Source organism: Chrysemys picta, chromosome 1 (assembly GCF_011386835.1).
Source record: "Chrysemys picta bellii isolate R12L10 chromosome 1, ASM1138683v2, whole genome shotgun sequence".
Taxonomy (NCBI): Eukaryota; Metazoa; Chordata; order Testudines; family Emydidae; genus Chrysemys; species Chrysemys picta.
The window spans coordinates 308782310-308808218 of NC_088791.1; the positions used below are offsets into that span (position 1 = coordinate 308782310).

General features: G+C 40.2%; 1 protein-coding gene across 1 annotated transcript; it reads right to left on the reverse strand.

Moving 5' to 3' along the window:
• Positions 1-4683: 4683 nt before the first annotated feature.
• LOC135972144 (microtubule-associated tumor suppressor candidate 2-like) lies at positions 4684-25813 on the reverse strand. The gene is made up of 4 exons (XM_065582725.1): positions 23525-25813; positions 20669-20909; positions 7969-8175; positions 4684-4799 (listed from the first exon to the last, which is right to left on the reverse strand). Exons 1-4 carry the CDS (start codon positions 25811-25813, stop codon positions 4684-4686), a joined length of 2853 nt encoding a protein of 950 aa, XP_065438797.1.
• Positions 25814-25909: the final 96 nt, after the last annotated feature.

Below are 25909 nucleotides of genomic sequence, written 5' to 3' on the forward strand. Positions count from 1 at the left end.
TACATTTTCCATGTCTTGAATTCATCCCAGTTATCTCATTCATACCATCCTAAACAATGTTTCCTTTTTTGGATTTCTCCCCAAGTGAGGCTGTATTACACTGTTTGGTGAAGTGTTTTCTGTATACTACTTACAGCACTTTGGAATCCCTTTAGATGAAATATACAAAATAAATTATAAATGTTATATTAAATGAGCCAGTAGAAATACCGATACAAGCAACACAGATAATATTAAAGCCAAGAATTATGAGAACTGTATGCTTGTAACACATACAACTGAAACAAAATCACAAACATTGTAATATTGCTATATAATAAACTATAGAAGTGTATATATTAGAAATTACACATGACAAACAGAAAACTTTAGCATACTGTATGGAATTCAGCATCAAAACTTTTAAGACAAATTACGTGAGAGGTGGATATGGAAGGAGCTAAAGAACTGAAAATCTTAAATTCTGAAAGAAACAGTCATTTCACAACTGTTGTAGGAATTCGTCCTACTCAGATCCAACTCTCACTGACTTCAGCCATTACCTTATAACTTCTTTATTTCTCAACCAACTCTTCCTCTTGGCAAAATTCTCAGTCTCCCAAAATGAAGATTAAATACATGGCACATTTGAACTTCTGTATTCTAACCAATTCTGAGTATACACAACATTTTAATAATTTACCTACAATGTGAAAAAATCCTTTCAAAACCCATGCTCAATTAAAGGAAAACAGCTCATCACATTTATTCAAATCCTAACAATATTAAGCAGTGGGCTGAAAGCAAGCATACATTTGTAGCTCATGGTTAATTTTGAGCAAAAAATGGTGTTTGAAAATCTCCCCCTATAATGTAAAGCTACCTCTGCTACTAGTGCTGATATGCCCATTCCATCCTAAACATCTTCTTTCAAAGGTACAATGGCAATTAAGTGCTGAACTTCAAAGTCATTGTTAAGTCTCACTTATCTTCCCAGACAAAAACAAAAAACAAAAAAAAAACCCTCTAGGTTAAACTGGAATTAATGTTGAGAGTACAAATTTGTAATTTAAGGGTAGAAAACAAAACACAAAAACAATCATGAGATTGTTGCAGTTAAACCCAAAACAAGCATTAAAAACCCAGGAAATACAGAGATAAGTTTAAACTTAAAATTAATCTAAACACATAGAGATAATTCACAAGAAATGTCTAACAACTGCTACATAACTTACAGGACCCAGTTTTACTTAATTTTAACTGAAACTGATTAACATATGTACTTGAAACTTCTCAGAAAATTCATTCTGTACTCAGAGTAAATATTGTAAACTTGGGGATGATGCACTGTCTTCTTCATATAGAACAAAGATGCTCAGACAAAACACAAATCAACCTTTACCAGAGAGTCACAGCTAGTGTCTCCATAGTGTGTTTATGGACCGGATACCCCTATGACACTCATGTGACTTATGAGTAACCACACTGAAGCCAACATATTGTTGCCTAACACATTTCTTTATAACCTTGTTTTAGTCACACACATGCACACACATACCCCGGGGGCGGGGGGGCACATGCACTCAGAATATCCATGTGATAAGTTGCAGAACCCTGTGGTAAATTGCAGAAATATGTGATTAATCAATCTATGGTGTACCTTTGACCATCTCACTTGCTTACTAAGCCATCTCCTTATGACTTATTCTAACAGTTCAAAACACCAGAGCAGGGATCGGCAACCTTTCAGAAGTGGTGTGCCGAGTCTTCATTTATTCACTCTAATTTAAGGTTTTGTATGCCAGTAATACATTTTAACATTTTTAGAAGGTCTCTTTCTATAAGTCTATAATATGTAACTAAACTATAGTTGTATGTAAATTAAATAAGGTTTTTAAAATGTTTAATAAGCTTAATTTAAAATTAAATCAAAATGCAGAGCCCCCCGGACCAGTGGCCAGGACCCGGGCAGTGTTAGTGCCACTGAAAATCAGCCCACGTGCCACCTTTGGCACGCGTGCCATAGGTTGCCTACCCCTGCACCAGAGCAACAGAACACTTTTTTTTTTTAAATCAATCTGCCACAGAAATGTTTCCTCTTCCTCCTGAGTGTGGAATTTCTCTGAAGTTGTCTGCTTAGTCACTACTATGCAGAATTTGGAAATAAATTTGTGTTTCCTAGCATGTGTAAATTTATGAGGTTCTACTGTATCCACTTAGAATGTATTGTGCATTGTGTTGTTTATAGAAATAAATACTTCTGTTAATGGAGGTCAACCTTCTGCTCCACCCACAAAGATGTGGCCTTTTACATTTTTGCAGCCAGGTATCTATTGTAAAAATATTAATTGCACAATTAAGCACACTTAAACCACAACAAATTGCCCACATTGAATGCTGCAATTGTTTTACGTTGTCCCAATTATTAAAAGCATGCTTGCATGAAAGCAAAATTATTAACAGTTTGTTCCACTATAACAAAACACATTTTTTATTGACAACTACCAAGGACGGCATTATTGGATACAGTGTCCACTGCATCTGAATGAACACTAATATTTTGGTGCAGGAATTTTATGTATTGACTCACTGTTGTTTCACAAACAAAATATGGAACAGGACACTGCACTAAATCCTATCCAAAGTCCCAGACACTGAGTCAAAAACTTGTGTCAAGCACCAAAATAAATATAAAAATGCCAGTTTTGGTTTTCATAAGGAAAAACATTGTTCTTACTTCAGCCCACCCATTATTTCTGGCCCTCAGCTCTTATAGAGTGGGAAAAAAATGGAGGAGCCATCCAGTCTACAGTACAACAATAATAATTCAGATGGACATAATGATCAAAATCAGCTTTGAAAGAATGGCTCAACCCAATTGGGACCCTGGGGGGGGGGGGGATAGCTCAGTGGTTTGAGCATTGGCCTGTAAATCCAGCATTGTAAGTTCAATCCTTGAGAGGGCCAGTTAGGGATCTGGGAAAAAATCAGTACTTGGTCCTGCTAGTAAAAGCAGGGGGCTAGATGTGATGACCTTCCAGTTCTATGAGATAGGTATATCTCCACATATTTATTTTAACCTGGAAAGAAGTTGCGCCAACATCAGCAACAACTCAGTCTTGTCCAGATTGAACTTCAGATAGCTGCTAGCTCCCACCCAAGTTCCAGTCTTAGCCAGCCACTGGGAAAGCTGTATGATCGCACCATCCAAGTTTGATTTAATGGAGACATGGGGCCAGATTCACCAGTGTGCTTGATCCACTTTGCCTGTAAGCAGCACAAAGTGGATTTAAAATGGCTGGAAATGGCCAGTTCAGAATTCCCCTGTTCAAGGAAACTTCCTGCCAATAGAAAGCTGGTGGAGAGACTCTACCCCCTCCATAGGTGGCATATGAGTGTTCCATTCGGGGAGACTTACATGCGAGCCCCTCTCCCATCTGTTTCCTCCCCCAAGACACACACACCCTGGTTTGCCCGCTCCTCTCCGCCTCTTCCCATGAGGACCCCCCTCGCCCGCCACTCGCTCCTCTCCACAGAGAGAAGCGAGCAGCTGCTGGGGTGGGGCCACAGGGGAAGAGGCAGGGCGGGGCCATGGGGGAAGAGGCTGAGTGGGGGCAGGGCCACTGTCTGGGCGCCAGTGCCTCCCCACACTTTTGGGGAACTTCGCTTCCGGCGCTCCAAAGGTGGCGGGCTGGAGCACCTCCAAAGGGAGGTGACCCGCGCCGCATCTGTGCCCTCCTGCATGGCCAGCCTTTTTTGGGGAGGCTTAGCCTCCCCCAGCCTCTTATATTCAACACCCATTACCCCAGCTGATGCCAGTCACTTCTCTGTCCCCAGCAGAGAAGCCGGCAAGATCATGGGCAAGCACAATTCCACTATGCCTGCTCCTCCACTGGCATACACCAGAGCTGCTCACCTACAACTTGATCTGCCCCCGGAGCAGTGTCACCAGCAACTCAGGGTAATGCAACCTAAGCTCTCACACAATCTCGCATAGCAGCCTAACTTACATGAAGCACCAGAGGGGTGAGAGAACAGAACTCTGTGGTACCCCACACAGGAAAGACCTCGTAACTAAAGGTAGAGCTGGGTGATTTTTTTGGCCAAAGAATTTATTTACCAAAAACTGCAAATATCGGCTGACTCAAAACTATTTGTGAATTTGACCTGACAATTGTGCCCAAGGAAAAGTTTTTCAGGACCAGCAAACTATGTGAGTGTGCGTCCTTTTATAAGCTATATCCCAAAGGGTAGGACACTTGCTGGGCCTGGGGGGAGACCCAGGTTTGATTCCCCACTCTGCAGCAGGTCCTTAAATTCTGATCTCCCCACTGCCAGGGCTATCGGCTATTCTGAGGTAGGTCACTTTCAATTTCTCCTGTTGAAACTGTTGCATGTTTTATAAATATTTAAATATTCATTGTGCCAATAACCAACAGCAATGAGAACGACTCTACAGCCTGGTGACTAAGGCACTCGTCTGGGAGTTGTGGATTCAAATCCCTCCTCTGAACTAGGCAGAAAGAAGATGTGGATTTTTCCAATTCGCTGACAAATCACAAACATTTTCTGAACCAAACCAAATATTTTCCCTGATCTTTTTGGTTCCCTGGCAGTACTTTAAAAAAAAATAATTATTCACTCTACTCACAGCAAACAAGAAATCACCGCTCTGGGTCCTCTTTAAGTGAAAAACAGAGCAACTCAAATGTAATTCTCTTTATGAGAATCAGCAAGCGCGCAATCTTTATCCATTGCCATAATGAGATTGTAGACCAAGGAAAGCAGAACAGGATCTGTGCCATACCCAGGCTTAAATCCTTCAGGAAGGTCAAGAAAAATTGAGAATTTGGGGTAATGCCAGAGCTGCCTCACCGCAACCTCATTAATAAATTTATCCAAAAAAGGAATGTTACATATCTCCTTAGACAGCCATCATTCAAAGCCATTTATGTGTGTAGAGGGTATTTAATGAATCCATATTAATTTGCTGAAACGAAACAGTAGTATAGTTGCTTTGGAAAGTAATATGACCATTACGTATCACTGCAAGAACTAGCACCTTAAAACATCCAAGGAGAGAGAAAAAAGAGTCAGGAACACTTGAGGAAAAGATCATCTGGATCTAACATAATCCTTTACTATATGTCCCCCCACTCTGCAATTATAGATATCTGCTTGCAGAAACAATACTTTACTATTTGCTTACAAGAATATGTTTGTTTCACTATGACAGATATCAGATCCACAACTATACGCCCCTCAATTTACTGTATATTTGGACTGCTAAGGTGTTTTCAATAATATTCTGTCTTCCTGATACACAGTGGTGCTGCTTAAATAGGAAATCATGTTATCTTTAAAGATTTATAAAGATTCATCATTTAGCACTCTGCACCCCACTGAGGCAGGATATAAATATTCAAAGTTTACCCTGCCCTCTGCTCAGCAAATGAATCTGATTTAGTTACATCTTATGATCCAATTTAGTAGTTATAAGATCAGCTATTTATATTAAATAAAACTATTCTTCCAATGGACAGCAAGGGAATATAAATCATTTGTCCTGTTAAGATTTGTTATATAGTTTCCTTCCCACCACTTCTCTTTTGTTCTATGCAATAGATGCTCAGGTACCTCAGTGACGTTGGTGGAATACAAACCTCACTGGAACAGAATAAACTTTAGTCTAATTCAAGCACACTAGGTGTGATACCATTGGTTCAACTTTCCTTTATCTACAGAGTATATTCAGGAGGAGTTGGGAGTTACAGTCTGATAATATTTCAATTACAGTTAATTATTCAACAGTAAGAAAATAAAATGCAATATCTCCTATTAGTTATTTAGTTATTTATTTAGAAAGAAATCCAGCTGACCAAGTTTAAGGGATAGGGAGTGAAGGGTGTTACCCATTATCCATATTGGGTTGAAGGCAAAATAAAAGTAAGTTTTGCTTCTAGTCCAGAAATCTCCTGGTTACTATACATCTCATGTACAGACACAGTGCTTGGAAGATGTATACGGCAATACAAAACTCACCTCTCTGTCCTTCAAGAAAAGGATTTTTCCATGCATTCAGATGAGGGGAAGACTGTTCTTCACACTTCTCAAATGCAAAAAGTGATCTGGTGGTCTGTGGGCAACAGCATGGCCCTGGCAGACACAGGAGCTGATAAGGTTCTATTTTTGGCCCTGCTCATGAGTCACAAACTCAGTATGTGATAGGTAACCACCAATAGTTACAGATGGGTCCAGCCAAAACCCCAATTCCAAACACACAAACTTTGGAGTTGTTCAGAAATCCTAACACAAATCTAAGTTTGACTTGTACAAATGGTTACAATCTTTAATCAAATGGTCTGAATCAAAATCTCTGATCCAAACATCTCCACAAAAACTGTGGTGTTGGAAACTTGGATCCAGATGTTGTGGACCGAGTCCATCACTACATACAAACTAAACTACCTCTGTATTTCAAACTCACCAAAACTTGGACTCAATTGCCTGGATTTCATATGACTATATACTTCTTCCAAAGTTTATGGGGTTTTGTACTCCTTGGGGTACACACAAAGCTAGATTCTGATCACATTTTCATCAGCATAAATCCAGAGTAACTGCACTGAAATCAACGGACTCCATATTTTGGAATTGAGAATCTTACTCAGAGAATTTACCAAAATGAAAATATTCTAATATAAGAGGTTGGAATTATAGATATCACCAATATCTACTAAGGTTGTATTACAGCTATACACACACAGTTTCTAGCTGAAACGTGGTAGCTTGGATTAAATCAGTGGTGACATGAGTTTTTTGCCACCCTACAAAGGCCATAGTACCTGATAAAAGACAAATTTTATGAACACACAAAATTAGGGCAAAAAACTTCAGAACAAAAGAACATTCATTATGAGACAGGTAAGAATAAAGAAGAGTCCAACAGTGTAATAAGGATTCTAACATACGTTTAGCTTTCAAAACCATTGTGTGTGACAGAACTCATTAGATGCATTAATCTCCTGCATTTCAATGACCCCATATAAAAAAGTGCAAAGAAGAAGAAATCCTGAGGATTTTTTGTGTATTTTTGTTTTTATTTACTGTAGTTCATTTAAAAATTAATATAAAATCTAAAAGATTTAGGACCCAACAGCATCCTAAAGCCTCTGGAATTTTATGCAATCTGGCACATTCAATTTGAACCACTTCAAGACTGATAACAGTTGCTTTGAAATTGACATGGTTCAGGCTGAAACCAGTCTTCAAAGAAAAACTGGCATTAAAAATCCTCAATCTCCATTTATGTCCTGAGCCCATGGCGTGTGTGTATGTCACAAAGAGTGCACACTCCAGCCGGCGTTATTTAGTACTTAATAAAATTAATATTAGCTACAGAAAATAGGATTTGAGATGACATTTCAGCCAAGGGATCTTTCCAAGACTGGAGAAGAGACCAACACTAAGAAACCAATTCTGATCCTATTTTGTACCCTTCGCATTATTTGATTAACTTTCTCAACCTAGTTTAGCACACAACACATTAAGAGATGTGCAGAAAAATAGTAAATGAGAAAGAATACACTATTCAGTGCATATAATTTTCCCCCTAAAATGCCTGTTGTCCAGGATTGCAGTGTGCTGACCAAATACATCTATATTTATTTACTTAAGAAGGAAAATTCTCCAAATAAGTAAAAATAGAGTACAAAAATGAATTAAGTGCATCCTTTAAAGCAATTTCCTCTGCAATAGGGAGAGCAATCCCCTCCATGCAATTTATCTCTAGTAATTATTCATCGACCATTATTTATTAAACATTTTCAAATGGGAAAAATCAGAATTCTAAACCCCTAACCTTATGGAATAGAAGAGACTGTTAAGGTGTCACGAGGATTAAAATAACCCTTCCATCCAGGCTCCCTTTTGAGCATATTTGGGATACATTTTAATATTTAAAAAAAGAATGTTTTTTCTCTGACTTACGGTTGGTTGTTCTGCTTTGATCACTCTGAACGCTGTCATTTGACTGGTTGCTTGAGACAGAGGATACACTCGAGCTCCTGACAAAACCAAATGCTGCCAGCTTAGCTGCTGGCAAGCGTGAATAGCCAGGAGGACGAAGTCCAGATTGACATGGCTTGGGGAGATTGGATTTTGCAGCATTTGGGCACGGGCCTTTTTTTAGATCAACTGAAAAAAGAAACAATTTGGTATTAAAACTAGGAAACCGGGACACGTCGCAGAGTATTTAAAATAAATCAATAAATTAACGTAATATGAAAATGAACATTAGTATTAAAAGCTGCCTAAACTGCACGGCCTTTCCTCAGCCAAATATACATTTAAAACTATCACAGTTCACAATGGATTACAAAAGGTGAAATACACTGAGAATCAGAACATACAAAGTCAAAAATCCATCCAATTAATAGACTAACAAGCAAATAAAATCTTTTATAAATGAGTTATTGTATCACTTTCTACCGTTAAATCCTATTTTAATTCTGCAAGCTAAAAGAAATATATATATCTATGATTTTGGAAGCTACACGGTAGAACAATTGTTTCAAAAATGGCAGCATAAAGCTGTATTCCCACAAAGAAAAGGATTCTTTAAAAGCCAGATAAAGTTGCTAAATGAAATCACCCACCCATCCAAACTCTTAAAAGAAAGGAAATGTCCACATCAGATTCCAAGACCAGAAAGGATCATTGTGATCATTTATTCTGACCTCCTATAACACAGGCCAGAGGCCGTTCCAAAATAATTATCTTTCAGAAAAACATCAAATCCTGAACTAAAAATTGCCAGTGATGGAGAATCCACCTCAACCTTTAGGAAGTTGTTCCAATGGTTAATTACGTTAATTGGTAAAAAATTATGCCTTATTTCCATTTTGAATTTGTTTAGGTTCAACTTCCAGCCATTGGATTGTGTTATATCTTTCTTGCTTAGATTGAAGGGTCCCTTATTAAGTATTTATTCCCATGTAGGTACTTATAGACTGTAATCAATTCACCCTTAACCTTCTCTTTGTCAAGCTAACTAGATTGAGCTCTCTCAGAGCTTGGCTACACTTGCAAGTTAGAGCGCATTAAAGCAGCCCTGGGCGCCCTAACCCCTGACGTGTCCACGCTGGCAAGGCATGTAGAGCGCCTGGACTCTGCAGCTGGAGCATTCCTGGTACTCCACCTCCATGAGAAGCATAAAGCTTGCTACGCCCTGGCTGAAATGCCTGGGCATCACAGTATGACCGAGGTGTTGCATTACTGCGCTGTGATTGGCCTCTGGAAATGTCCCATAATCCCCTGAATTCAAGTGGCCACTCTTGTCATTGTTTTGAAATCTGCAGGAATGCAGATATCCCCTTTCAACGCTCTGTTTCTGACAGCCAGCATGCTTATCTGCTCTGGGACAAAGCAAACCATTACTGTGGAATGCTGTGTGTGAGAGAGAGAGGTGGGGGGGGGGCGGGCGGGAGAGTGGGGGGTCTCTTGCTGTATGAACTTACAAGACAGCATGCTGACAGTCTCTGCACCCCAAAACACACTGTCTCTCCCCCACATACACACAACACACTCCCTGTCACACTCCACCCCCCACCCCTATTTGAAAAGCATGTTGCAGCCACTTGCACACTGGGATAGCTACCACAATGCACTGCTCTTTGAGACGTTGCAAGAGCTGCTAAGGTGGCCACGTCAGTGCGCTTCCAGCTGACAGTGTAAACACACGGCAGCGTTTTCCTTGCTGCGGTCTCCAAAGGCTGGTTTAACTCCCAGCGCTCTACATCTGCAAGTATAGCCATGCCCTCAGTCTATCACTATAAGGCAAGTGTTCTAATCCTTTAATCATTCTCATGGCTCTTCTCTGAACCATCTCCAATATATCAACATCCTTCTTTAATTGTAGACACCAGAACTAGACACAGGATTCCAGCAGCAGTTGTACCAGTGACAAATACAGAGGAGAGACACATCCCTTAGATTGCGCTCTACAAAGGAAGCCATCTAAGTTAGCCAATGGAAGATGCCAACAAGAAGGGTGTGTGCTAAGCCCCATCTCACAGAGACAGGTGCCTAAATTTGGATTGCAAGGGTTTGCTGATCTCTGCTAGTGATTCACGAACGGGAAAAGATAGATGTTCCTCCACCTTAGTCACATGCAGGGCCCAATCCAGTAGTGTGCTCAGAGGCTGCCTAACTCAAAGGCTGCAAAACAGCTGGCGGAGAACCTCCCTTTAGCCCAGTGGTTAGGGTACTCGTGTGGGACATGGGAGACACCTAGTTCAAATCCCCTCTCTGCCTGATGAAGAGATTTGAACCATCTCTTGGTTGAGTACCTTAACCACTGGACTATGGGAGGTAGATCTTCCTCAGTCTCTCCTACTGAAGTTTTTTCACTTTAATTAAATATTAGGGCTGGTCCCCACTTAGTCCGGACTTCGGACTAAGGTACGCAAATTCAGCTACGTTAATAACGTAGCTGAATTCGAAGTACCTTAGTCCGGACTTACCGGGGTCCAGACGCGGCCGGAAGTCTCCCCCCGTCGACGCTGCGTACTCCTCTCGGAGAGCTGGAGTACCGGCGCCGATTGTGGGCACTTCCGGGATCGATCCGGGATCGATTTATCGCGTCTTAACCAGACGCGATAAATCGATCACAGAACATCGATTGCGTGCCTCCGGACCAGCCGGTAAGTGAAGACTAGGCCTTAGTTGGTCCAATAAAGAGTGAGAATGACTCTGAGACCCAGCATTTAGAGCAGGAGGGTCAGAAACTGGAAGGGATAGCATCCACACTTTGTTAGGTACCAGTATTGGTACCAAAGATGGTAGCAGGTAGAGAACAGTGCCTGGATGGAGATCTTGTAACACAGTGCCATGGATGAGAAGCCCTGGACTCTTTTTATTCTCGGCTGGCAGCACAAGGATGCTGCCCTGATGGGAACCGCTATGGGAAAAAGTCCTCTGGCTCCAACGCACTGGTGCGCAGACACCTGAAGTGGAACGGACACATGCAAGCACTCCAAGAAGAATTAAGTTATTTTAATGAGCAGCTTTCATTTTAATAAAAATCTGCCAAAATAAGCTAACAAAAACTGGCAAAAATCTTTCCAGCTGTCTGCCTGCCTGAAGTGAATTACAGAATTAAGAATTGTTGCCTGTACGTTACATGAGTCAGTTTCTGTGACACTTCAGCTGTTTCTATCTGGGAACGAGAAAGCATTTGCAGGTGGTCATTGGTAACACAAGACAGACGTGCCTTAGAAGCCTCAAGGAAACTACCAAGCAATCATTTTGTAAGCATTCGTGCAGCATGTAAACTCCATCTCCATACATGCAAATAACTAAACAATAACTTTCAAGTGAGCTCTCTGTGAAATCTGAAAATGTTTCAGCTAAAACAAACAAATAAGTTAAAGAAAATGGCTGTGTACATTTCGATAAGCATAAAAGGGAACTGTATCTTGACAACTCAAACCCTCCTTGAAGTTCAGGACCCTTCAAGTTTTTGTTTTTTTGTGACACATTTTCCCCCAAAGATACCATTTTCCCACAACAGGGACTTGAAACTGGATTTTCTACATCCCACGCCAGTAGCCTAACCTCCTCACCCAACACACAGGTTTTGTATTTGAAAAATGAACAGTTCAACCAATTCCATTTTCATGAAAATATTCAAGGTTTTATTTTCATTCAAATGAGGGGGAAAAAACATCAAAAACTTGAAAGTTGTCACAAAATGGAACTGATGTTCTCCAGCTCTAATGGTTACCCCCATGTAAATGTAAACAAACTTTTTTGTCTTAGCAATTGGCTGATTAAGAAGTAGGACTGAATGGAACGTAGGCTCTAAAGTTTTACATTGTTTTGTTTTGGAGTGTAGTTATATAACAAAAAAAATCTATATTTGTAAATTGCACTTTCACGATAGAGATTGTACTACAGTACTTGTATGAGGTGAATTGAAAAATACTATTTCTTTTGTTTATCATTTTTACAGTGCAAATATTTGAAATAAAAATAATATAAAGTGAGCACTGTACACTTTGTATTCTGTGTTGTAATTAAAATCAATATATTTGAAAATGTAGAAAAACATCCAAAAATATTTAATAAATTTCTATTGGTATTCTATTGTTTAACAGTGCAATTAAAAGTGCGATTAATCACCATTAATTTTTTTAATCACGATTTATTTTTTTTAGTTAATCGCATGAGTTAGCTGTGATTAATCGACAGCCCTAAAAAAAGTGAACATTATTCTGGGATGTATTAGCAAGAGTGTTGTAAACAATAAATGAGAAGTAATTCTTCTACTCTATCCTGCACTGATTAGGCATCAGCTGGAGTATTGTGTCCAGTTCTGGGCATCACATTTGGGGAAAGATGTGGACAAATTGGAGAAAGTCCAGGGAAGAGAAACAAACATGATTAAAAGTCTAGAAAACATGACCTATGAAGGAAAATTTTAAAAATTGGGTTTGTTTAGTCTGGAGAAGAGAAGACTGGGTGTGTGGGGGGGACATGATAGTTTTCAAATACATAAGAGGTTGTTACAAGGAGGTGGGACTGGACTAGACCTCTCAAGGTCCCTTCCAGTCCTATATCTCTATCATCCTATGACTCTATTCCTGAAGCCTGTTCTGGATCACAGATTTCCACACTCACTGTGTCTAGAAGCTAGATGATATTAAGCGAAGTCTCATGAGAAACTGCCTTAGGAGTTAACTGAACGGCAATCCTCAAGAAGATGGCCAGAATGTATTTTGGAGAATGGCTGTAGTCCCCTTACAATTATGTCACACCATGGATAGCTCTCTCCCTTTCCAACTGCCTTTACACCCTCCCTTCTTAACTATGAGCTTCCTCGAACTCATCTGCTTTTTTCACTCTTGTCTCATCCCACGTTTCTCCTTTTTCATTATCCACTTTCACCTTCACACCTTTTCATTTCATTTACACACTGATTATGGAATTATGTTAAGCCCTCTCTGTTTCCTAACTCCCCATAGAAATGCATCCTGTCAGATTTTCTATGCTAGGGTGATATCGAAGCAGTACATAAGCACTTAGTATTTAATAATCACTTTAGCATTTTCCTTGCACTGTACAAAAATACAGATTGATGCAATGTATTTCAATACTGTGACTGACAATGTCTGTGGCACCAGGTGTAGAATTACAATGTGACATAGAACAATGGAGACAGGCAGAGAACATGGCATGTAAAATGTTACTGCAGGTTGTTTACTTTAAACAGGCAGTATTAGCTGAGAGAGGGGAAGGAGAATAGAGCTAGGTTTCTAAGGTGGCAATAACTGTCCTTCATATAATTCTTCTGAAGAGATGTGTCATATTGAGACACTTCTAAATCTCCACAAAAACATACAAATCACCATTCTGCCAGCTGAAAAAGTAGGCAATGCTGTTCAGAATCATTATGCTGGAGTAACTAGGAGATACAGAACAGAGCACTATAACATATTCCTCCTTGAATTCTGAGTGTATGATCTCTCTCTTCAAAAAACTAAGAAGCTCAACAACTCAGATCTGCCCCCAGACCCAGGTTTATGAGATTGCAGAACAAGTGAATAAAATTGAAGCCTGAATAGCATAAATACAAAATTACAGGAAGCAACTTCAAAGTGCAATTCTTATCTTCAAATCTCATTTGATATTCAGTAGCCCTGAGTGAGAACATAAAAAATAAAGAAGACACAGAAGGAGACATAGTGGCACTAGTGATGTACTTTACGTATGTGTGTGTGTGTGTGTGTATATACATGTGAGAGAGAAAAATACAGTCCTGTTTCTATCTCTTGAAAAAAAATGCATCTCCAGAGGGATTTGGAAACTCTTAGCACCTAGATGGGGGTCCTGAGCACCTGTCAGGATTGGGCCCCAACTCATTAACAGAGAGAAAAGTATAAGCGCTTTGACTATCCTTTTATTAATAACAGATTTTGCTTTGATTCAATTTCAATTGTGTGGAGTTGGTTCAAGATTCCCACAAAATCCTATAAGCCATTAAAATGGTAAACATCATAAACTAAAAGGGGGGAAAATTTAATTAACTCACATTGCACAAGGAAAAAATATTCATAAACATCAGGGAAAAATAGTAGACGTTTAATTTGCTTTAAAAGATGATCAAGGGATCACTATTTTACTTTTCAAAGTCAGATAGTCTGCCAATCAAAATCAGCCAATTCACACAAACATTACCATATTTGCTCCAAAAAGTCTTCATAACAGAGAAAAGTATATTAACAATTTATACATTAAGTGTAAAGTGTCATTAAATACTTGTTCAACATTTGATGGCTCTTGTAGAAGAGGTAAGGAAAATTTATGCAGAATAAATGAGTGTTAAGCTCTCAGAGAGAGAGAATGACACCCAACTCCCTTTGAATACATCACAATTCATTGACTTACTATACCTCCTATAGCGTTGAGCACTTTTCCCCATAACAATAACACTTTCTTAATCCTTGCCTACCCACTTTATATCCTCCTCTTAAAGTTAGTCATCCATTTAAGCATTTCTAAAGAGCAGTACCACTAAATACGAAAATGACAGTATAACACATGCAGAGGTGCGCCATGGATTGAATATATTACACATACAGAATTGTAATCAACTCAATCACATTTTTAGCCTCATCGTGTGATGTTTACCAGCATTATACACAATACCATTCATTATTAGATTTCCCTTCCACAACACTGCCTTACTGGAGTGCAGTAATCCAATGAAAACTATAACTGCTTGAAACTAACAAGACCCTTAATGCATTGCTCTGTGGCTTGTCTGATAGCAGGAGTTCAGGGATTTAATGCTCAACTGCTTTAGAGACAGTACTGTCTTCATTATCCTTATTGTCTGAGAGCCGAAATACTCAGTGCCATGCAGCACCACCAAGGCTGGTTAAAAGAGTTGTTGTACTAGGGAAGGCAGAGCGGAGAGGAATAAAATCTCCATTACAAGGCACTGGTTCTGCCCTGGCTACTGTACTGTGGCAAGGCAGATTCGTGTAGTAGTATAGTACATCACACTGTGGGACTGGCTAGTTCCTTCCATTTCCACCACTCGAAAACCTAATCCTGCAAGACTGAAATCAGTGAAAGGCTTGTCACATTAAGGGCTCAAGATCAGCCCTCAAGTGAGTGCTAACTTGAGTTTCTTGCTTGTAGTAATGGTAGCCTAGCAAGGGGAAACACTACTTATACCACAGCTGATTATGCTTTAATCAAGCAAACTTATAAATGTGCACTTTTAAGAACAAAACATTGCCTTCATTTATATCAAGGAAAGTGCTTTGGTTTATGTGTGTATGCTTCATTTGATTATATTAAGTTTATCTAAGCTACATTTCATCCTGTTGCTCTAATACCACATAAAAAAACAATAAGGCAGATAAAAGGAAATAATTAAACATAACACCACAACAGTCTGTCAAATTAAGGGAAATAAGTTGACAGAAAGAGATAAAAGGTGTCAAATTCCTGGAGACGTAATAGGTTTGTTCTGACCCATAAAAAAGTTAGATTCAAACAAAGCAAATACTGATATTAATCTATCAGATCTGTATGTCAGACTCAGTTTTCTGGATAGGATGGGTTCTGCTAGATTGCGCTTTTCATTTCAAATTATAAACTGATGCTTGAAAAACTATAAACAAAATGGAATTCCACTCGTCACTTTCAGTGCAAAAGTGAGAGCTAAACGCAACCATTTACATAGACTCAGTAGGGCAAATTTTTAGGGGATTTAGCATATGCGAAAGTGCCAGCTTGACAGGCTTAGACAATGAAGTTCTCTATTTTTTCACATTACACATACAGCAACAGTGCAAGCTTCCCAATCTTGCTTCACCAATGTGCCTTAATCCTTCTGGATCTGAGACAGTAGTTCCAGGCCCATTCCTTCCTTGTCTTCTTCACTAAAGTGATGCTGTATGATTGAATATGACCATTTGTATCATTATTGCTACCACTGTTCTACAGTTGCAACAAATCTTGTACAAAGCAAGTCACATAAGGTGTGAATGGAAAAGTTCTGATTTGCTAAGTATGATTATCCTGTTTATATGCATGTATCATCTTTGTATCTGAAGTTATGAATATTGGCTATGGATTGGTATTTTACATTTCTGGGTAACACCCCCCAGAGAGAATTTATATTAGGGCCAGAGAACTATGTGTTGATGGCCCATTAAGGACAGTCAGCTCACAATGGACCTTTTAAGAAATTTATCCCACCCAGTAAGCCTTTCCTGTGGATGCCTCAGGAAGAACAGGGGATGGCTGCCACTGTGAGTCATCAAAGCATGTAAGGGCATTAGGGCTGCCAACTTCCTCATCCCACAAAACCGAACACCCTAGCCATGCCCCTTCCTCAAGGCCACGCTCCCTGCCCCACCCCTTCCTTGAGGCCCTGCCCCCCACTCACTACATTCCCCCTCCTGGCTGCCTGGGAGAGAAGGGAACCTGAGTAGAGTAATGCTGGGGAAAGGCAAGAGGAGCTGGAGAGCTCCAGCCTGGCAACTCCCCAGGCTGCAGGCCTTATGCAAGGCCTACAGAGATACTGGGGCTGCAGAGGTGTAGCCTGGGGTTAGGCAAAGGCAGCAGGTCCAACCCCCCCTTGCCAGTGATGAGTGGTTTACAGACTGCAGTTTGCCCCAGGGAGCGGGGGCTAAAGGATGACTGGCAGTAGCCACTGAGGCAAGGTGGGGATAGAGGGTTGGGGGTTACTCTGGGAGGGGAGACCCAGATGGTGGGTTACTGCTGGGGCAAAACCCCAGGGTAAAAGGCACTGGGGTCCAGAAGGGACACAGGGCCAGCGGCAGGTGAGACACTGGCCAGTAGGGGCACTCTGAACCTGGTGAAGAGCTAATTCCCAGGACAACCAGCAGAAGGTGCCACACTGTTGAGTCAGGCTTCGCTACAGACCCTAATTCTGATGAAACTGGTTTTCAGTAACCACTCATCATAAAGTCCAGTGTCTGGATGGTGAGCCAAGGGCTGGAATCTCTAAAGCGATTGTGTTTTTGACTTCTTGTTAACCAATGTGGTGACACAGAAGTTCACTTTTGTTACTGGCTTGGTATAATCTAATGATAGAATAACCACCAGTTTGGGGTGCCCTATTTCTCAGCACTGTGTCCTGAATTTGGTATTCTCAGGCCTGATCTACACTGGGGGGTGGGGGGATCAATCTAAGTTGCACAACTTCAGCTATGTGAATAACGTAGCTGAAGTCGATGTACTTAGATCTACTTACCACGGTGTCTTCACTGTAGTAAGTCAATGGCTGACGCTCCCCCATCGACTCCATCTGTGCCTCTTGCCCTGGTGGAGTACCGCAGTCGACGGGAGAGTGCTCGGCAGTCAATTTATCGCATCTAGACTAGACGCTGCCCGTCGATCCAGCCAGTAATGCAGACAAGCCCTCAGCTGTGATCCATTGAGGCACAGACACAACTAAGCCAGCCAGCCAAACTGGCAGTTGTGAGAACTGTACTGACTCCAAATGCTCATTTCACATGAGCTGTTCAATGGCTATCAGAAAATAATGGGGTTCAGCAACTGTTCACCTGAGCTGGATCTGAAGAGATGACTGAGAGGTAAAAGCTCTGTATCAAATTACCAAATCATACGTGCCATCAAGTGAACTGAAACAATTTTTACTATATGATGGCTTGTGGTTTAGATGAAAGAAGATATTTGTTTCAGATTGGGTTCTAATAGAGAGGTGTCCACAATACAAGAATCATTCTCACAATTATTGCTAATTGATACTTTTATTGGCAGTCTAATCATTGAAGCAAAGGATAGAATAGGCACGAATGGTAGACTGAACCGCAATTTGTTCTAGAGAGTGAAACATATTGCTAGAAAGCTGTGTGGAAGCTTACATTGCCACTGCTTATATTATGTCTGTTCCATGGTTAAAGGACATCATTTTCCCATGCTGTCACTCTGCCATACTTCATAAGCAATATATTCCTTTTCAGAGACATGGTGAAAAAAAAAAAGATGGATAAAGATGGCTTAAGAAGTCAAAAAGCTGTCAAAGGGAAAAACGGGTTGTATAAGAATTAAGGATCCAAACTATAAAGATGACAAAGAAAAATACTAACCAATACTGAATGGGTATTAAGGAAAGAAAATACTGCAAATAAAAGAGGCATTGCCCAGGAAGTAAAGGAAAACAATAGAAGATACTTTTAATAAATAAAAAGAATTGATCAATAAGGAAAGCCAGTGACTCACTAGAGAACAGTGGAAAGAACTTAACAACACAGGAAGAAGATCCAGCAGAAAAATTCAAGTTCTTTATCTCACTGCTCATAAGGGAAATTGGAGGTGAGATGACAGAAATGAAAATAACGTGTCTGGGGCAACACAATGAAAAATTAAAGGCATTAGGCAATCACTCCGGAACAAGTTTTGTGTCATTTAAAAATCAATAAAAACAGATGGGTTACACATCAAGATACAGAGGGAGATGGCACAACAGATCATTAGCAGAGTTATTTTTAATAGTATCTTTGAAAGTGGTGAGATAACAATGGGCTGGAGAGATGCAAACATAATGAAATTCTTTAAGAAGGAAGCTATGGGGAGCAAAGAAATTAACTCTGGCCTTGGTGGCCGACAAGATCCTAGAGATAATCAGTGATGAGATCACAAAATAACTAGAAAAATATGACTTGATAATTAATGGCCAACTGTTTCATAAGGGATAAAGCTTCTCAGTTAGAAATTTTAAGATGACATTACAGAAAAGAAACAGAGGCGAGGCACAGACAGATACTGCTTGGATTTCCAATTGGTGTTCCATACAGTAAGAGATGAGGTAGGTGAGGTAAAATCTTTTATCAGACCAACTTTTGCGGTGGAAAGTACAAGCTTTTGAGCTCCACAGAGCTCTTCTTCTGGTCTGGGGGAGGAGGCCCAATCCAGAGTGTCTGAGTTAAACACAAGTTGGGATAGATTGTTAAGCAGAAGGCATAATGTGTTGGAGCCAGTCACTTGAAATGAAGTGGACAACTGGACATTAGATTGTTAAGCACAGATTGTTTAATTGGGCAATTAAAGGTAGCAGGCAATGTGGTGCAGTACAAACTGTTGTAATTAGCCATAAAATCAGTGTCCCTATTAAATCCATGGTTTTTGGTGTCTACCTCACCTACCTTCTCTCTCTTATATGCTGGGACCAACATAGCTACAACAACACTTTAATGAAGTAAGACACAATGCATAATCTAGACAAGTCTAATACGTGGAAGACAGCATGTCCTTGAATGAACAAAGAAAATGGATTGGCAAAAGCAGGGATTGCAAAATGAAAAGTACAGAGTGAATAAAATAATTTTATGTATGAAGAGGATGAATAAAAATCATTCATTTGAACCATCAGATAAGTGACTAAATATGTTAGCATGCCCATTCCCTGTGTTTCCCTTCCCCGTACACTTACGATGTCTCTGAGTTTCCACCTTTTAAGGACTGTCTCATCCTTCCCTTCCTTCAAGCTCTTACATCTCCTGTCAGTGTCAATATTGTTTCTAGTTTACTTGCCCTCCACTCTGCTCCCCCTATATTCCTGTGTCACTTACAGCTTTACTACCTTATTCTGTGATCTTGTAAATTCTCAGAAGTTATGCAGAGATTGGCTTGGCTAATATTTGCAAATAGGGCCACAGAGAAAAAAAATCCAGGTACTGAGGCAATACAGCACCAATTTCACCAAGATGGCGATAGGAGGCACTGTGCTGCTGGAGGTACTGACTTTCTGATGAGATGCAAAACTAAGATCCAGACAATGTGTGCCTTTTAACTATCAAACGGCACTCTTTTCAAGGGCAGAGGTGGTGTTAAGCTCAATGTTAGGGTCATATTCCATTCTGCCTATCTAAATACCTTTGGGAGTTTTTAACTACAGCTTTACTTCTTGTCCTACATTTCTATGTAGTGTGGTATGCTGTTAAGTGGCTGCCATGTTCCATTCCAGAAAAGGCTGCATTTCAGTGGTCTGTGTACCAGATCCTCTCTCTCTCTCTCTCTCTATATATATATATATATATATATACACACCCCACACACCCCACCCCATTAGTCTGCTTGATCTTGTGCTGTGTTCAATGTTCTGGCACAGAAGAGGTCTGTGTCAGGCCTTCAGAAGATCAGGACTGTAGTAAATGTCACTTCTCTGCCAGCATATTTTAACACTGTGAGGCACATCAGAACAGAACACAGTGTTATGGGGGAGGGGACAGAATGAGATAGTAAATTCTAAAAAAGACTTTTGTGATGGGGAAAAAAGTGTTCAATTAACTTCCCTGCTACAACAGCAAAGGTAACTAGCCTCCGACTACTGCAGATAAGACATTTCAGACACCTACAGGGAGGAGGAAGATCAGGTACATAAGCACTGTAATGACTGGTCCTGAAACTGAGCCTTCCTCCTTGGCAAGAGACCCAGTAACCTTCCTACAAGTCCCAGGCTCCTTAGTCAGCAGAGTCTTACCTCAGACTAGATAAAGGCATCTTGTAGAGTGATATTAGAGCTTTCTGGTATCAGGCCAAGGTATTGCTCGTTTTGTCATATGCCTGTCTGAAAAAATAATTACTGATTATAGGTAAAAGACAGGAAGTGTTTGTAGTTTACCTGAAGCCTCAGGATGATAAAGGCTGGAAGCATTTGTTATTTGTCCTGGCTGATGGAGGCAGCTATCTGAGGATCTTTGACTTGCAATCAAAATCCTACTTTTTGCAGAGGGCAACCTGGAAACCGCACCCAGTCCTAACTGTGGTTTAAGTATCATGGCAGATCGATAAAAACTTGGAGATACCTCATAGTGGGTATATGGCGGAGAACAAAATTCTTCTTTCATAGGCCTTTTCCCAACCTATAGAGAAATAAATGAAACAGATATCACTGCAGTGTATTCACATATCCAGGAAACAAGGAGCTCACATTTGCTTGTAAAGACTATGACTAATTTCTCCTCTTTGTGGTTGCTGGTTTGAGATCAGCATGGGAGATTCAAAATGTGATGGTTTGATCCTATTGATCACTCGCCATGGAATAAAAATTTCATTCGCAACCAGGCCAAATGCAACACACCGCTGACCCTTGCTCTCAGAAAAAGCCTCAAGTAGTGAAAACAAAGTGACACTATTAACACCTGAAAGGTAAATCTCCTTGAACATGGAGAATGATGTGCCAAGGAAATGAGTAAAGGGAATTTTTGTTGGATGTTATTTAAAATATTCCTTATTTGAAGATAAACTAGAGTTCTTCCTTTTTTAAACAAAGACACTCATCTCTAGCAAAGTTTCTTGAATGAGCAAGTTGTCTTTTATTACAAGAATGTGGAGAATTTAATTCTTACACCATAATGAATGAAACAATTAGAAACACAGTTAAAAGTACTTTTACCTAATTTCATCAGAAAAATAATCTCATTTGAGATTAATATGTTCAGATTCATTGTGATGAATAAATACAAAGAAACTTGGCCTTATTCGTTCACAAAATGACCCTGAGTCCTATGAATTTATTTGCTATTCATAAGCATTTGCCAGATAGTTTGGTATGAAAACATCAGCATATGGGCTAATCACAAACTGTTCACTTTGGCTTTTGTTATTCATTATTGATGTCTGTATGTATGTTATGTATGTAGTAGGTAACCTAAATTAGATGGTGCTGTTTCTGCTCCTTGAAACTGAAGCTTCTTAAAAGAGAGAAACATTTTTGACAAATGTGTGGTCCAATTCATGAAACTTTCAGGATTCATGTCCCAGGCTGTTGTCTGAATGCTGATGAAAGTCACAGCCCCATAAACAACAGCAGAACAAATTCTCCACATAAAGGCCACGAATCTGCAAAGACCTATACATGTGCTTAGCTACACACACAAGTGTAGTCCCACTGAGGCTCGGTCTACACTACAAACTTATGTCAGTTTAACTGAAATCCACCCCCTGAGTGCACTATGTGAATGGGAGGACTTCTCCTGGTGGCACAGCTACCAACTCTCATGGAAGTGGAGTACCTATGCTGATGGGAGAAGCTCTCCCGTCAGCTTAGGTAGCGTCTTCACTAAGCGCTACAGCTGCACCGCTGCAGCGCTTTAAGTGTGGACCTGCCCCGAGTCCACCTCTTCAGGCTGTGGGCTGCTTTCCATGACTTGGGATAAAAGAACACAGCAATGTCACATACTTATGGGTGTTCACTCCTCCACAATTTGCTAAGACACATTTACACTATTGCCCCCATTAGCACTCTGGGTTGGAGTCCAACTTTTGAAGACTTTTCTTTTAAAATATAAATCATAATTGTCTGTTAAGGACCCTTTAATATTTTCCAGTGTGAACCAGTTAGGGATTTGGGGGAGGGGGGAGTGGCTTGGAAATCAGGGTTAAACGTATTTTAAAAATTAATAAAAAATTACATAGACAGAAGTATATCTACTGATAAATGAATTCTGCTGTAAATTACCATGTATTTAATATGACAAGCCATATCTTTTCAGTAATTATAAGCATTTAGAGGATGCGTGGCTATAGGAGCTTTGATCCTAACAGGTTCATAAGCACATCTTTAATATTTCAAAATACGTAAGATTGGCCTTAAACTATTACAGAAATCAGTTTAGAATCTTTTAGGGTTTTGCATATTTTATACTGAAATTCTGATAAAACAGATATTGTAGATATTTAGGGCTTGTCCACACTTAAAACGCTGCAGCTGCGCTGCTGTAGCACTTCAGCAAAGACACAACGTATGCCGACAGGAGGGGTTCTTCTGTCAGCGTAATTCACCGCCCTGAGGGGAGAATTCTCCTGTCGACCTAGCGCTGTCTACACCAGGGGTTAGGTCAGTTTAACTGTCACTCATGGGGTGTGGATTTTTCACACCCCTGAGCAACGCAGTTATACCTATCTAATTTCCTAGTGTATATCAGGCGTGAGCATTTTATCTTTGCTCTACATTTCTCACCATAAATGTAGCCTGTTTTTCTGTTCGTTCAAATGAGAGGCAAACTCTTCTAGTCCTACTGCATGTCACCAGTCCAGAGCTCTTGCTGGACATACCTGCCAACCTTCCTCTGGAGGAGGAAAAGCCCCTGTTTACCATAGTGTTTACCATAGCAAATAGTGACCATTTTCTACAGCTGTCTCTTCAAAAGGCTCGCCCAGGCCCATGTATGTCAGCGGAGTTAAGAGACATGCCTTTCTCTCTCTCCAATGTTCCCATTTATAGCTTTTGAATATTAGGGGGTGATTGTGTGCTTCTGGGAAGCACTGTGACAGTACGGCAGCTTCCAGCAACAGACCATTCACCATCACCAACGTCAGTGTCAGAAATAGTTAATAAAGTTTGTTTACAATACCCACATATATCCCAGTACTGATTTACTGTTTTCAGGTTTTACCACCAATCTCTGCTATTTTCCTCAAAGAAATAAGTAAACAAACGTCAATAGGTGTACAAAAGAGGTGGTTATCTCCTTACCTCCTGTAAAAACTTTTCACTCATTTGACCAAAATGATGTCCCGGGGGCTTAATGCCAGATACCACAAGTCCCGAACCATAGATTCTTGGCTTCTGCAAGTCGGGTTTAAATTTGTCATACAGAATGTTAGATGGTTTAATATCCCCACCACTCAATATCTGCTGTTCTTTTGCCATGGGCATACCACACACAGGGGGACCATACGGCAGCTCAGTTGAGGCAAAGGAAGAGTCAAGATGGTCTATAGACTGAGGATTTCTTCTAATGTAAGTGATGATCTTAGGTCTCACGTGTTTGGGTTTGGGTATGACCGGTTTTATCTCAATGTTTTCTTCAGGCTTTTCACTGCTGTCACTCTCCGCATCACCCTTGGCTGTAAGGGAGCCCTTGGAATGCACAAGGATTGGTTTGGGGATTCCACTGTTCACAGCAGTCTTGATAGGCACTTTAGGGGATATGTTTAACAACTGGGTACTGTCAATGGGAGGTAGGACTGAGGAGGGTGACAGCTTGTCAACATGAAGTGCATAAAGTTCCTTTAAATTGCTGTTTGAAATTGTGGGCTGATTATTAACATTCACAGTTGCCACTGGGCGCAAGGAAGTTGGGACACAGAAAAAGGCATCAGCCCTTGCTGAAATTTTATAACTCTCTGATGCTTCATCTGAAAGATATTTCTTTGCAATAGCTGTCTTTTTATTCTGAACTGAAAAGCTTGCAGTTTCCACATCACTATCCTGGTTGTTTGGCTGTTCGTTTGACATTGTGTCTGTACTAAGCGCTCTGTGTTGATCTGAGAGATCAGAGGCAGACACTGTGTTTTCAGTGTTCCCTTTGACTAGCATCAGTTTATTCTCATTAACTTTCATGGTTTTGCTGTAAGGGAGACTAACGTTGTGTAGAAAAGATATATGCCCACCAACTGTTTGAATGCAACTTGTACCAGCTTCAAGTAAGTTTCTATTTCTTGTAGGTGTCAGTTTGCCACTCGATTTGCTATCAAATACAGATCCAATTTCTTTGTCTGCTATGTATTCCTGACGACCTTGATTAGCTGCCCTGCTTTCATCATCATTACTTCCTCTTCCTAACCCAGGGCAGGTGTTATTACCACTTCGTAGTCTGTCCTCAGCATAGGCTACCACTTGGTTTAAGAGTGGATCCCCTACTTTACTACAAAAGTCTTGAAACTGGGGAGCTTGCATTTTGGACACTTCAGCTCCACATCCTTTCTTCTCTTGTACTAATGTACTTTCTTCTCTTTGACATCCTAGAAATTCTACCAACATAATTCTCTCAATTTTTTGTTGACAAATGTTCTTAGATGGTACAAGTGGTGGATGTTTTAGCTCCAGTTTTTTACTTGTATGACCCTGACCTAGTTGTGCTTCTGACTTACTAGAGACTTCACTGGGCTTACCACCTAAATTTAGATCTACGTGAGTAGGATGCAGTGTGCTTTTGCTGTTAACATTTGGTACATCTTCCACATCCATTTGGCTCTCTGGGATATTTACTTTCTTGTTCTCTGAGGTAGATGGTTTCGAATAAAACACCATATTTTCCTCTGAGGTATTGTCAAGTGGATGAAAAACCATACCTAGAAAATGATCCGCTGGTGTTTTCTGTGATTTCTCAGTATCACCAATCAAACTATGTGATGTATCAATGGAATCCAGTGATGCAGAAAGTGAACGTTTACACGACACACGTTCTTTTGAAAATGCTTCTGTTTTAGTAGAAAATTTACTTGATCTTCCCAAAGAAAGCCTTTTTATTCCTTCAGCCTCCATGGTCCTGATCATTTTATCCTTAGAAATATGCCGGGTAAATTCAACATCATCTTTTGAAAGACACCCTGAACTGGTATCATTTGCACTGCTCTTCAAATTAGACAGACTTTTTCCTCGGCTAATACGAATATTCTTTGAAGTATCCTTAACTTCATCAGTCTTGTAATCTTTATCCAATTCCCTGTTTACGGTAGAAGGCAACCTAAATTCTTGTACATTGATGTCACAAATCTGAGATTCCTTAAAGACCAGAAATTTATTCTGCTCTGTATCCAACCGCGTAATGTTCTCTGACCCACCAGTATGCACACTTCCAGGATCAGTTGTCAAATCACATCTCTTGACTTCCCCTTCAGTGCTTCTGACCTTTGTCATAATTTGGTTGGCATTTGTATCTCCCATACTTATTATGCTTTCATTGTTATTTTTTATTTCATTTCTGTTGTCCTGCAGCTGGGTGTAACATGGCTCACTTGGTACCAGTGATGCACTCATTTTGAAATTTCAGGTGACTGCTTTTTTGAAGAGCAAAAGGAGCAAGCTCTCTCTTCAACCAGTTTAACTACTATGCAGGCTTCAGTTAAGGATTTA